The sequence below is a fragment of the Pecten maximus genome, chromosome 6 (assembly GCF_902652985.1).
Source record: "Pecten maximus chromosome 6, xPecMax1.1, whole genome shotgun sequence".
NCBI classification, from domain to species: Eukaryota; Metazoa; Mollusca; class Bivalvia; order Pectinida; family Pectinidae; genus Pecten; species Pecten maximus.
Genome location: NC_047020.1, coordinates 6,278,985 through 6,292,283, shown reverse-complemented (window position 1 = coordinate 6,292,283; position 13,299 = coordinate 6,278,985). Strand labels below are relative to the sequence as shown.

The following is a 13,299-nucleotide window of genomic DNA, read 5'->3' as shown; positions in this document are numbered from 1 at the left end:
TTTGTTTTATAACTGTTGTAGAGTTTTGAATGGTATTACCTACCTTTGTTTGATCTAGTAGAGTTTTGACTGGTATTGCCTCCCTTTGTTTAATTACACTGTTGTAGAGTTTTGGCTGGTATTGTAAGGGGCCACGGTGGCCGAGTGGTTAATGTGTCCCGACACTTATCACTAGCCCTCCACCTCTGGGTTGCGAATTCGAAACCTACGTGGGGCAGTTGCCAGGTACTGACAGTAGGCTGGTGGTTTTTCTCCGGGTACTCCGGTTCCTCCACCTCCAAAACCTGGCAGTCCTTAAATGACCCTGGCTGTTAATAGAACGTTAAACAAAAAACAAACAATTGACTGGTATTGCCTCCCTTTGTTTAATAACACTGTTGTAGAGTTTTGACTGGTATTGCCTCCCTTTGTTTAATAACACTGTTGTAGAGTTTTGGCTGGTATTAAATCGCTTTGTTTAATTACACTGTTGCAGAGTTTTGACTGGTATTACCTCGCTTTGTTTAATTACATTGGTCTAGAGATTTGACTGGTATTACCTCCCTTTGTTTACCCCTGTAGGTGAAGACATGCGTAACTGTTACATTGTGACCACCACAAAGTCAGATATCTTGATGGTAAATGCAGCAAGCTACAGTATCCATTCCAAACGGGAGGAGTTGGTCAGACTCAAAGAAAAACGTGATGAACTTCTGCCAACGCTCAAGGAACTGCATCGACAATTTGAGGTAAATCGACGATGGTGGGAATACAAGCGAGATGTTGTAGCTGAAGTTGTTCAGAGAAGAACTATACCCAACACAACGAGCGTTGAAGACATTCCTAGGACCATTAGGGAGAGCGAGGGTATTCCATCAAGTTTAAGTCGGGATGTCAAGTAGAGTTGTAGAACTGCGAGAGGATTCAGATCAGAGAGGATTCAAGATGAATGATGTCTACACTCCTCTTAAAAGTGTGGTTTTGTAAATAAAAGTGATGTTTCTGAGAGTTAATTCAATAGAACTAATTGTATAAGTATATTAAAAAAAACAAGGAAATAATCAGTAGTTTGTCTTTATTGTCTATGTGATTTTCTGTCTTCATGCTTTGTTCAGATGTACACGGACTAAAATTCCTCACTGTAGAATATTGTTTGATGAAATTTCCCAGATTTGTATAGAATGACTTATGATGTTTGATCATTACAACAAAGTATCAATTCATAAGATATAGAGAAAAACTGGTTGTACATGTAATTGTAATAATTTGTATCAGAGCTATGATCAAGGTCACCTTTCTTTTTATAAATACAATTGTCTAGTTATCACTTTAGTGTCTTCATTTTGAAGCAGATATTTCAGAAAACTTTCGGGGTACCATCAACGTCCGACACATCAACGACTAAATATTTATTACTCTTATGGCTTTCTTTGTGAGCACATATTAAACTCATATAGTATCAAGTAGAGTATAATAATTTAGAACAGAACATGTTTACACATACACAAGTATGTCAGTGAATGCAATTACAGTGGAACCTCTATAAACCGAACATACATGGGACATGGATATTTGTTCGGTTTACAGAGGGTTCGGTTTGGAGAAGTTGATAGAATAATGACCTGTCAAAGTCCGGATATAATTTGTTCGTGGCGATGTTTTGTTAGAATGTACCCGATTACAAACCGGCACGTACGTATGTAGAAAATTTGGTTTGTCTGAATAATATGAATATTATGAAAATTAATCAATGTATATATTGCAGATTATATAAGAAAGACAAATAACTATAACTGTAGTTTTAAACAGTATTTTTACATGGACAACTGCACTTTACGATCAATGTACATTTTGTTACATCCGGTGAAGCTTCGTCATGTGGATGGGGCCGATACAGAATATTTTACACAGTGAATAATATGAAAGGGTGTTTAGATTTTTTGTTTCAATATTAATTACAATTGATCACTTGATACTGGTCGTATTTCTGCGACATCGGTATTGTCTAAAAAAAATCACGGGCTTCATTTATGACCATGCAAAAAAGACCCCCTTTGGGCCTCATTTAAATAAGATGCGAAACTTGCGATCGGGCTTCTAGCTCTACTTGCATTGAGAAGATAATCAAACCGCCGCACTTCAATGAAGTGTGACCTACAGTCATAATGCCCCCTTGGGGTATATATTGGATACCTGTACAAATCACCTAAATGTATATGTAGATCCCGAGACAATTAGGCTTCACACAATACCCATCACAGGTGTTGTTTCACGGTTGACTGGCCTGACCTCGTGTCATAATCACTCAGGTAAGGCCAGTTTTCAGAAGTAATTTTTGGTATATTTTAACAGGAACCGGACACAAAATCGGTCCGGTGTTCGGAATTCAGAGGGATCGGTATTTGGAAGTTTTTTAATACTATAATAAAGAAGGACCAATTTCGTACAATGACAATTTGTTTGGTATTCAGAGGTGGGTTCGGTTTTCGGAAGTTGCACTGTACATTGTTATTTGATTAAAAAACAACAGCTTTTTATAACTTTTTATAGAATACATGTATTTGTTTATTAATATAATCATCACACAATAAAACACCCATCTGTTTTTATTCTGCCTTTCCAAACCTTTCAACAATTGTGGTTTGTAGACATTACATCATGTTACTTTATGTCATAACAATTGCTGTAAACTGTGGGATTATTTGTAGCTTAGTTGTTTTAGAATAAGCCTGGTGGAACTTGAGAAAAATTTCAAATTGTTCTTAAAAATCACCTGACAGGTTGGTCATCATGGAGTTCCCTCTACATGATCCTATCACACTTCACCTTTCACTTTAACAATGCTGAATCCATTTGGCACAGGGATGCCACATACCCAACTTAGGTAGAATACCACTGACCATGTAGACTTATTTCTGTATGGTAGTTCGCGGTACAGGCGATGGATGGATGATGGATACTTTCTGCAACCTCAGCTTCATTAGTGTAGTAACCTTCCATTATCAATTCGTCTAGTGTTGATCGGACCTGGTAATCAGTAAGATGATATTAATTGTTGTCACAGCGAATTTCTCCTCTGAATAAGTCTCTAAAAAATGGCGACATAAAGAGGAATCCCTCCCAGGTACAATATCCCTGTAAACACAGAGTATTTACAGTACAGAAAACAATCCATGGCATCTCTTTAAAATAAGTGATCAAAGTGACCACTTGATGTTTCTTTCTCGCTGGTTTTTGATATATTCTTCCATTTTCTGATAACCTGTTTTCTCCGGTTCAAAGTAATGTTTTGGTGGTTTGCCCTCTGATAGGCGAACATAATAATGGCAAGAACTCAAATTCACACGTTTTGATCCTGTCATATACTTTATTTTCATTGCTGAATTTACGAAGGATTCCTCTGAAAAAAGAAAAAAACAATTAATTATAGTCATAGTCTATCGCACATCTGTAACGTAGCAGTGATACAGTTGTACATACCCGATACACTATACCATGCTACACTTGTCAGTGATAAATATAGCGTAGCTTAATGTAGTCGGTCATAGGTATCCAACGATACTGTACATACAACATAGAACTATCATGAAACATTCAGAAAGAACAAACATGTATTCCAATTACATATTAAATACCCTTTACAACTACCAGGATGTGGAGACTTTAAGAACACCCCTTTTGATGATATGAGTGAGGAATTGACATATGAGTAAATGTTAATGATTTTCTTGTTTTACCTAGTTCAATCTGTAATCATGACCCTTGTCAGCACCTTATCAGTCTACATATAGCAAAATAATAATAATAGTACCTACCGATTCACAAGGTTTGACCAGGTACACAATGGTACCTATCAATACATAGATTAGATTTAACCAGGTAAAAAATGGTACCTACCGATCCATAGATTAGATTTGACCAAGTAAACAATGGTACCTACCGATCCATAGATTTGATTTGACCAGGTAAACAATGGTACCTACCGATCCATAGATTAGATTTGACCAGATAAACAATGGTACCTACCAATCCATAGATTAGATTTGACCAGGTAAACAGTAATACCTACCGATCCATAGATTAGATTTGACCAGGTAAACAATGGTACCTATCGATCCATAGATTAGATTTGACCAGATAAACAATGGTACCTACCGATCCATAGATTAGATTTGACCAGGTAAACAATGGTACCTATCGATCCATAGATTAGATTTGACCAGGTAAACAATGGTACCTATCGATCCATAGATTAGATTTGACCAGGTAAACAATGGTACCTATCGATCCATAGATTAGATTTGACCAGGTAAACAATGGTACATACCGATCCATAGATTAGATTTGACCAGGTAAACAATGGTACCTACCGATCCATAGATTAGATTTGAATTCTACATTATGGTCTTCAACAGCTATTTGCTGAGCTTCCTTAAGCACCTGAAAAAAAAATTGTTTAGCTTCAGTGACAGTGGAACCTCAGAGAAGTACTGGGGGTATTGTTTAATAACCACATTATCTGACAAAGTGAAAGCAGACTGACAAAGTATTCTTAACCTTTGACCCCTGTTGTCTCTTGAAACTTAATACGTGTGATGTTAAAAGTTTACTTGTTGGTGTTTTAATTCCATATGTTTCGAAATGACCAATTCTAATGCATCATTGATTAACCACATTTATATAATCATGTGATCAATCATATTTCCATTTCTTGGCTATTCAAGCAATCCAGTTAAACACTGAAGACAAATGGAATGTATGACAAATGGGATTTTTCTTTGTATGATGTTCACATTATTGTGACTTCCTTTGACAGAAAAAAAATCAATATTCTCAAACACTTCAGACAAGCATGTGCACTGTTACAAAATCATTACATCTTCTCAGTTTACGATGAGTTTACCTAGTGTTGAGACCACTTAACCTATAGTTTACCTAGTGTTGAGACCACTTTACCTCTAGTTTATCTAGTGACGAGACCACTTTACCTCTAGTTTACCTAGTGTTGAGACCACTTTACCTCTAGTTTACCTAGTGTCGAGACCACTTTACCTATAGTTTACCTAGTGTCGAGACCACTTTACCTCTAGTTTACCTAGTGTTGAGACCACTTAACCTATAGTTTACCTAGTGTCGAGACCACTTTACCTCTAGTTTATCTAGTGACGAGACCACTTTACCTCTAGTTTACCTAGTGTTGAGACCACTTTACCTCTAGTTTACCTAGTGTCGAGACCACTTTACCTATAGTTTACCTAGTGTAGAGACAACTTTACCTCTAGTTTACCTAGTGTCGAGACCACTTTACCTCTAGTTTACCTAGTGTTGAGACCACTTTACCTCTAGTTTACCTAGTGTTGAGACCACTTTACCTATAGTTTACCTAGTGTTGAGACCACTTTACCTCTAGTTACCTAGTGTTGAGACCACTTTACCTCTAGTTTACCTAGTGTCGAGACCACTTTACCTCTAGTTTACCTAGTGTCGCGACCACTTTACCTCTAGTTTACCTAGTGTTGAGACCACTTTACCTCTAGTTTACCTAGTGACGAGACCACTTTACCTCTAGTTTACCTAGTGTCGAGACCACTTTACCTCTAGTTATCTAGTGTTGAGACCACTTTACCTCTAGTTATCTAGTGTCGAGACCACTTTATCTCTAGTTTACCTAGTGTTGAGACCACTTTACCTCTAGTTTACCTAGTGTTGAGACCACTTTACCTCTAGTTTACCTAGTGTCGAGACCACTTTACCTCTAGTTTACCTAGTGTTGAGACCACTTTATCTCTAGTTACCTAGTGTCGAGACCACTTTACCTCTAGTTTACCTAGTGATTAGACCACTTTACCTCTAGTTACCTAGTGTCGAGACCACTTTACCTCTAGTTACCTAGTGTTGAGACCACTTTACCTCTAGTTACCTAGTGTTGAGACCACTTCACCTCTAGTTACCTAGTGTTGAGACCACTTTACCTCTAGTTTACCTAGTGTCGAGACCACTTTACCTATAGTTTACCTAGTGTTGAGACCACTTTACCTCTAGTTTATCTAGTGACGAGACCACTTTACCTCTAGTTTACCTAGTGTTGAGACCACTTTACCTCTAGTTTACCTAGTGTCGAGACCACTTTACCTATAGTTTACCTAGTGTCGAGACCACTTTACCTCTAGTTTACCTAGTGTTGAGACCACTTAACCTATAGTTTACCTAGTGTCGAGACCACTTTACCTCTAGTTTATCTAGTGACGAGACCACTTTACCTCTAGTTTACCTAGTGTTGAGACCACTTTACCTCTAGTTTACCTAGTGTCGAGACCACTTTACCTATAGTTTACCTAGTGTCGAGACAACTTTACCTCTAGTTTACCTAGTGTCGAGACCACTTTACCTCTAGTTTACCTAGTGTTGAGACCACTTTACCTCTAGTTTACCTAGTGTTGAGACCACTTTACCTATAGTTTACCTAAAGTGTTGTGACCACTTTACCTCTAGTTACATAGTGTCGAGACAACTTTACCTCTAGTTTACCTAGTGTCGAGACCACTTTACCTCTAGTTTACCTAGTGTTGAGACCACTTTACCTCTAGTTTACCTATAGTGTTGTGACCACTTTACCTCTAGTTACCTAGTGTTGAGACCACTTTACCTCTAGTTACCAAGTGATGAGACCACTTTACCTCTAGTTTACCTAGTGTCGAGACCACTTTACCTCTAGTTTACCTAGTGTTGAGACCACTTTACCTCTAGTTACCTAGTGTTGTGACCACTTTACCTATAGTTTACCTAGTGTTGAGACCACTTTACCTCTAGTTTACCTAGTGTTGAGACCACTTTACCTCTAGTTTACCTAGTGTTGAGACCACTTTACCTCTAGTTTACCTAGTGTCGAGACCACTTTACCTCTAGTTACCTAGTGTTGTGACCACTTTACCTATAGTTTACCTAGTGTTGAGACCACTTTACCTCTAGTTTACCTAGTGATGAGACCACTTTACCTCTAGTTTACCTAGTGTTGAGACCACTTTACCTCTAGTTTACCTAGTGTTGAGACCACTTTACCTCTAGTTTACCTAGTGTTGAGACCACTTTACCTCTAGTTTACCTAGTGTTGAGCCACTTTACCTCTAGTTACCTAGTGTCGAGACCACTTTACCTCTAGTTTACCTAGTGTCGAGACCACTTTACCTCTAGTTTACCTAGTGTTGAGACCACTTTACCTCTAGTTTACCTAGTGTTGTGACCACTTTACCTCTAGTTTACCTAGTGTGGAGACCACTTTACCTCTAGTTACCTAGTGTTGAGACCACTTTACCTCTAGTTTACCTAGTGTTGAGACCACTTTACCTCTAGTTTACCTAGTGTTGAGACCACTTTACCTCTAGTTTACCTAGTGTTGAGACCACTTTACCACTAGTTTACCTAGTGTTGTGACCACTTTACCTCTAGTTTACCTAGTGATGAGACCACTTTACCTCTAGTTTACCTAGTGTTGTGACCACTTTACCTCTAGTTTACCTAGTGTTGAGACCACTTTACCTCTAGTTTACCTAGTGTTGAGACCACTTTACCTCTAGTTACCATGTGTCGAGACCACTTTACCTATAGTTTACCTAGTGTCGAGACCGCTTTACCTCTAGTTTACCTAGGTGATGAGACCACTTTACCTCTAGTTTACCTAGTGTCGAGACCACTTTACCTCTAGTTTACCTAGTGTCGAGACCACTTTACCTCTAGTTACCTAGTGTTGAGACCACTTTACCTCTAGTATACCTAGTGTCGAGACCACTTTACCTCTAGTTTACCTAGGTGATGAGACCACTTTACCTCTAGTTTACCTAGTGTCGAGACCACTTTACCTATAGTTTACCTAGTGTCGAGACAACTTTACCTCTAGTTACCTAGTGTTGAGACAATTTTACCTCTAGTTTACCTAGTGTCGAGACCACTTTACCTCTAGTTACCTAGTGTCGAGACCACTTTACCTCTAGTTACCTCGTGTCAAGACCACTTTACCTCTAGTTTACCTAGTGCCGAGACCACTTTTCCTCTAGTTACCTAGTGTCGAGACCACTTTACCTCTAGTTTACCTAGTGTCGAGACCACTTTACCTCTAGTTTACCTAGTGTCGAGACCACTTTACCTCTAGTTTACCTAGTGTTGAGACCACTTTACCTCTAGTTTACCTAGTGTCGAGACCACTTTACCTCTAGTTTACCTAGTGTTGAGACCACTTTACCTCTAGTTTACCTAGTGTCGATACCACTTTACCTCTAGTTACCTAGTGTTGAGACCACTTTACCTCTAGTTTACCAAGTGTCAAGACCACTTTACCTCTAGTTTACCTAGTGTTGTGACCACTTTACCTCTAGTTCACCTAGTGATGAGACCACTTTACCTCTAGTTTACCTAGTGTTGAGACCACTTTACCTCTAGTTTACCTAGTGTCAAGACCACTTTACCTATAGTTACCTAGTGTTGAGACCACTTTACCTCTAGTTTACCAAGTGTCAAGACCACTTTACCTCTAGTTTATCTAGTGTCGAGACAACTTTACCTCTAGTTTACCTAGTGTCGAGACCACTTTACCTCTAGTTTACCTAGTGTTGAGACCACTTTACCTCTAGTTTACCTAGTGTCGAGACCACTTTACCTCTAGTTTACCTAGTGTTGAGACCACTTTACCTCTAGTATACCTAGTGTTGTGACCACTTTACCTCTAGTTTACCTAGTGATGAGACCACTTTACCTCTAGTTTACCTAGTGTCGAGACCACTTTACCTCTAGTTTACCTAGTGTCGAGACCACTTTATATATATATATATACCTCTAAGACTATATGTGCTCCTTTATGTGGGCTAAAAGACAGTTGCTTTATCGCTTCATCTATGGTCATCCCACGAATCTGAAAAATACAATAACACACACCAACTTTAATCAAAATATCTTTAGCGGTTTAAAAGTTATCATCCAGACAAGAATTATTTGAAATATTTACACTTATCTGACATTTGACCTTGAGGTCAACATCACAGTATTGTTTAATAAATAAAGTTATAAATGGCCTGAACAAGAAAATATCAGAAGAACCAGAACTACTGGTACTAATATGTCTCCCTTTATATGGACCCTTTTATCATCATAAGGAAGAGACTGAAGCACATGTAAAACACGACAAAAAAAACAAAACAAAAAAACCCACTGATGTTTCCAATAATATAGCCTTTCCCCAACCATCAATTTTGTCTGTGTACATTTCCAGTAGTAGAAGCCAACAACATACCTCACATATCAAAAGTTTCTTTGCCTTAAATCAGCTTCTCTTAAAGACATTATTGTACATTACATTATATTTGGTTTTAAGTGCAACAAGGACATAGTCATCAAGATCCCCCACCCATGCAAATATACATGTACATGAAATGAAAGTGGTCAACATGCATGAAAACATGAAACACATGACATAGCATTTAGAATCACACATGTATTTGTGTTCAGTCATCAAATTCCTAGCAAGTTTCATAAAAATCTGAAAGTTCCTTCAAAATATATCTTTTGGAAAGCATTCAGATCACAGCAGCCTCATTATACATGCATGGAATATGCCGATAATCAAATTTGAGCAAGGGATTTTGGTAATAAGTCAACCAAGCAGGTTTCATCAAAATCTTATCATATCGAGCGGAAAGCAACCAGTCAATAAGATCACCGCAGTCTCATTAAATATGCATGGAGTATGCTGATAATCAAACTTCAGCAAGACATTTAGGAAATAAGTCTACCAAGCAAGATACTTCCTTCAAAAGATATTGTACGGAAAGCAAATAAAGACAGAGAGAAAGACGGAAAGACGGAACCCATTTGTATATCCCCCATCAACTTCGTTTGGCAAGGATAATAATAAGCCAATACCATCAAGTCTGTCTTTATATTTTCAATTATGACATTCACATATTTTTAAATCTTTGATAAAATCAACATACCATTCCTGCTGTGTACCATAACTTGTCTCTAGAATATTTGATATTCATTCTGGCATGACAAACATCCTGAAAAAACAAATTGAAATTAAAGATAATTGATTACATTGACCTTCCAGCCCAATCTTGACTATATACAAAGCTAAATAGAATTCACTGTCTTACATTATAAGGTGATATCTTTGCTTGTGTTGTAATATTTTTTTTGTTTTGTTTTTTTGTTTTTTGTAAACATAAATCATTTCCTGAAAGTATCATGACTAGTACTTTAAATATTTACAAACACATCAAGCTACTTTTCCAACACTACCCGAAATACAGTATTGTATGATATCAACATAATGTCTAGACAAGAACACTGTAACAAAGCCAGTGAAATGGAGTCCAAGTACATACATGTAGTGTCAAACGTTTCTGCTTTCATGACATGGATTGTGTGGCAGTAATAATTCACTCATTAGATATAAAGACTTTAACTGCTGACAGGATTGTGATCCCTTATAAATGTGATAATGAATTCTAGAGTAAAGTTCTGTGAGAAACATAGCTTTTAGAAAATAAGCATCATAAAAAATCCAGAATATTTTTCAGCATTAATTAACAGATCTCTAACAGACCTATGATTACAATTGTTGGGGATAGACTGGATGACTACTCCAGTGTTGTCTGGATTTACATACAACTTCAATACAGACATAGTTCTACAGACCAGATGTTTATACCTATAATAAATGATAATTTTGGGAGTGATTTTGATATAGTTACCGCTGGCCGCCTTGGTTCCCCAGGCAGCTGAGGTGGATAGACAACATCATTGTTCCTGATCCATTTTTTCTTTGGGACATCAAACCGTCCTAATTTAGGTTCTGTCCTTCTGTCAAACTCAGCCTGGACCACAGCACTGCTGTGGATTTCCTTGTTACATTGATTCTGGATCGCTGCTCCTGAGACTGGTATGTATCTTTGGATTAGGTTAGCAAGTTGTCTCTCAGTTGTCGCTATCACTGATAAAACAAGGGAATTCAATGATACATCTTAGATGCACTCAGATAAACCACAAGTTTTTTTTTTTTTTAGTTTTCAGACTTTTTATGTCGAAAATCTTGTATGTAAAATGCTGTAAAAATACATAAATAACATTCTATTCTGTATACTTAACAGTACACAAATTAAGTACACAAACTAGAGATTGTTTTCTTGAACAAAAATATATTAACATATAAGGGGGTGGAGACACAATGTCTGAGAAGGTAGAGAGTTGTAGCAATCCCGACGAATTGCTGTGGATACATATCCCCAGTCTGTATACACGAGGTCTCACTGAAAATCCAGGTAATATGTGTGTAGAAATGGTGAGTCCATCATGGAGAAGATTCATTAATTCATGATCATGAGATTTAGGTCAAATGTCATTCCAAGGGGAGAAATGATTTCAAACTCTAGTTTACTTAATTATATAAACTGTTCAAGATTGAATTCTTACATTTACTGAAAGTTAAACTAGATTACTAGATTATATAAATAAATATGATGATGAAATAATGATTAAAAACTCTATATAAAAATGATGAATGATGCTTGATGGACTACTATAAGGATGAAATTACCAAGAACGATCATACGCTTATAATTACCTGACTGAATAACAGTGTTAACAGTGCTATAGGTATAATAAGTATTGAGAAAAAATCCAAAATGTACAGTAAATAGTCAGAGGATATTCTGACAGATCAGTCTATAGATGTCTGGTGTTTATTAGAATTTATTAAGATACATCATGGACACATGGCTTATATATATGTAGGCTGGGGAAAACCACTAACTGTTGAAGTATGGACTTGTCACTAAAAATAGCTGAAATCACTTAAGCAGCAAATTTTGCAATGTATTATTTATCAAGGTAAATCATATTTTACTATAAGATATTTACTGTTGTCTACTTAGAAACAGATGTTACTCAACCAGAAATAATCATTAATTTTTGGTACTTTCCAACAAGCAAATAATTTTCATTTTTGCATTTGTACGATGTTTCATGACTATATATTTAATTACCATTGTATGGCACTGCCACTATATAACCCTACCAATTCAGTTGCGAGTTCACCAGCCTATGAACTGCCAACAGGAAGTGATCTCTGCTACTGGTAAGCGCGGGAAATTTGAATTTGAAAATTTCAAACCAAAAATCGCATGACAAATAAAAAATCGCAGATGGTAAATATAAGAATTGAACGGCTTTCAGTTGGAATTCATAGTCAATATGAATACCAACTGGACAGAGGCAAATTTGCCTCTGTCCAGTTGGCATTCATATTGACTATGAATGCCAACTGAAAGCCGTTCAATGCTTAAATAAATGCGCCTTGGACATTTAAAAAAAATTAAATCTGAAGTGATTTTGGCTATATTTTAGTTAAACATAGCCAGCCTCAATAAGCATACAATAGGCAAGTTTGCATATTATACGCAAGTTGGTGGTTTTCTCTAACCCGATATAACTCTACTGTCTGTCTGTATGTTTGGGGATGTTTTTATGTAGTCTGGTAGCGAGCTCTTATCCTTCACTGATCTTGAAAAGAAGGAATTCCTGTTAACCCCTGTGTTACACTGAAAGTGTTTTATATGTGTTTGTGTTTCAGTGAGATAGATGTTTAGAGGTATAGCCACCAAACTTCGGACAATTTTGTAAAAAAGGATGTGTCTATGCTGTCCTTCACTTTTCGAGTGTGTCCAAGCCAAGAGTTTTGAGCATGGATGTTACACTAGTACTGCTGTGTTGGTTGAAGTTAGAGCAGATGAATCTTGCTGCACTTTGTTGTAGTTGTACCTTTTCCAATGCTGTTTTTTTTGTTGAAGAGATCTCAAATGGTACAGCTATTTATTCTCTAGTACAGATCTTACATGCATGGGCACTGCCGCAGGTTCAGTCTTTGTAATCCAAGTTTTTTCCACATCAATTCATACTGCATGTATTGCCATAGCCCGAGTTTTCTCTGGCCCTGCCACCATGTCTAGACATGGTGACAGGGCCAGAGAAAACTCTGGCTAGTATATATCAGCTTTATATTGCCAGGGACATGTAATATGTTTAATTAATCTCATAAGAACGTTAACGTCCTTGGTAATTTCATCCATGTATAGTACATCGTTATACCAACCAACACAAACAATCAAATTTTACGAATTTGAGAGACTGACTACTTTACAAAAGGTTTAATTACCTGTCCGTGTCAAGTTCAACATGCTGCACCAAAGGGTCACCGGTTCTGATTTTTTCAAGCGTTCCATTGATGTTGATCAAAACAAAAATTATTGGATCAACTAAACGCTTGTATGGCAA

General features: G+C 37.2%; 2 protein-coding genes across 2 annotated transcripts in view; one reads left to right on the top strand and one right to left on the bottom strand.

The window, feature by feature from the left end:
- LOC117328826 overlaps positions 1–1,043 on the top strand; it is a 24,287-nt gene extending 23,244 nt beyond the window's left edge. The window contains exon 9 of the mRNA XM_033886400.1: positions 562–1,043. Coding sequence (XP_033742291.1) covers positions 562–881 — 320 coding nt within the window. The 3' untranslated portion in view covers positions 882–1,043. The remainder of the gene's footprint in view (positions 1–561) is intronic.
- Positions 1,040–13,273, bottom strand: LOC117328827 (39S ribosomal protein L22, mitochondrial-like). Its single transcript, XM_033886401.1, has 6 exons — positions 13,181–13,273; positions 10,722–10,960; positions 9,960–10,025; positions 8,804–8,881; positions 4,350–4,419; positions 1,040–3,379 (listed from the first exon to the last, which is right to left on the bottom strand). Exons 1-6 carry the CDS (start codon positions 13,245–13,247, stop codon positions 3,177–3,179), a joined length of 723 nt encoding a protein of 240 aa, XP_033742292.1. The 5' UTR covers positions 13,248–13,273; the 3' UTR covers positions 1,040–3,176.
- Between the last annotated feature and the right edge of the window lie 26 nt (positions 13,274–13,299).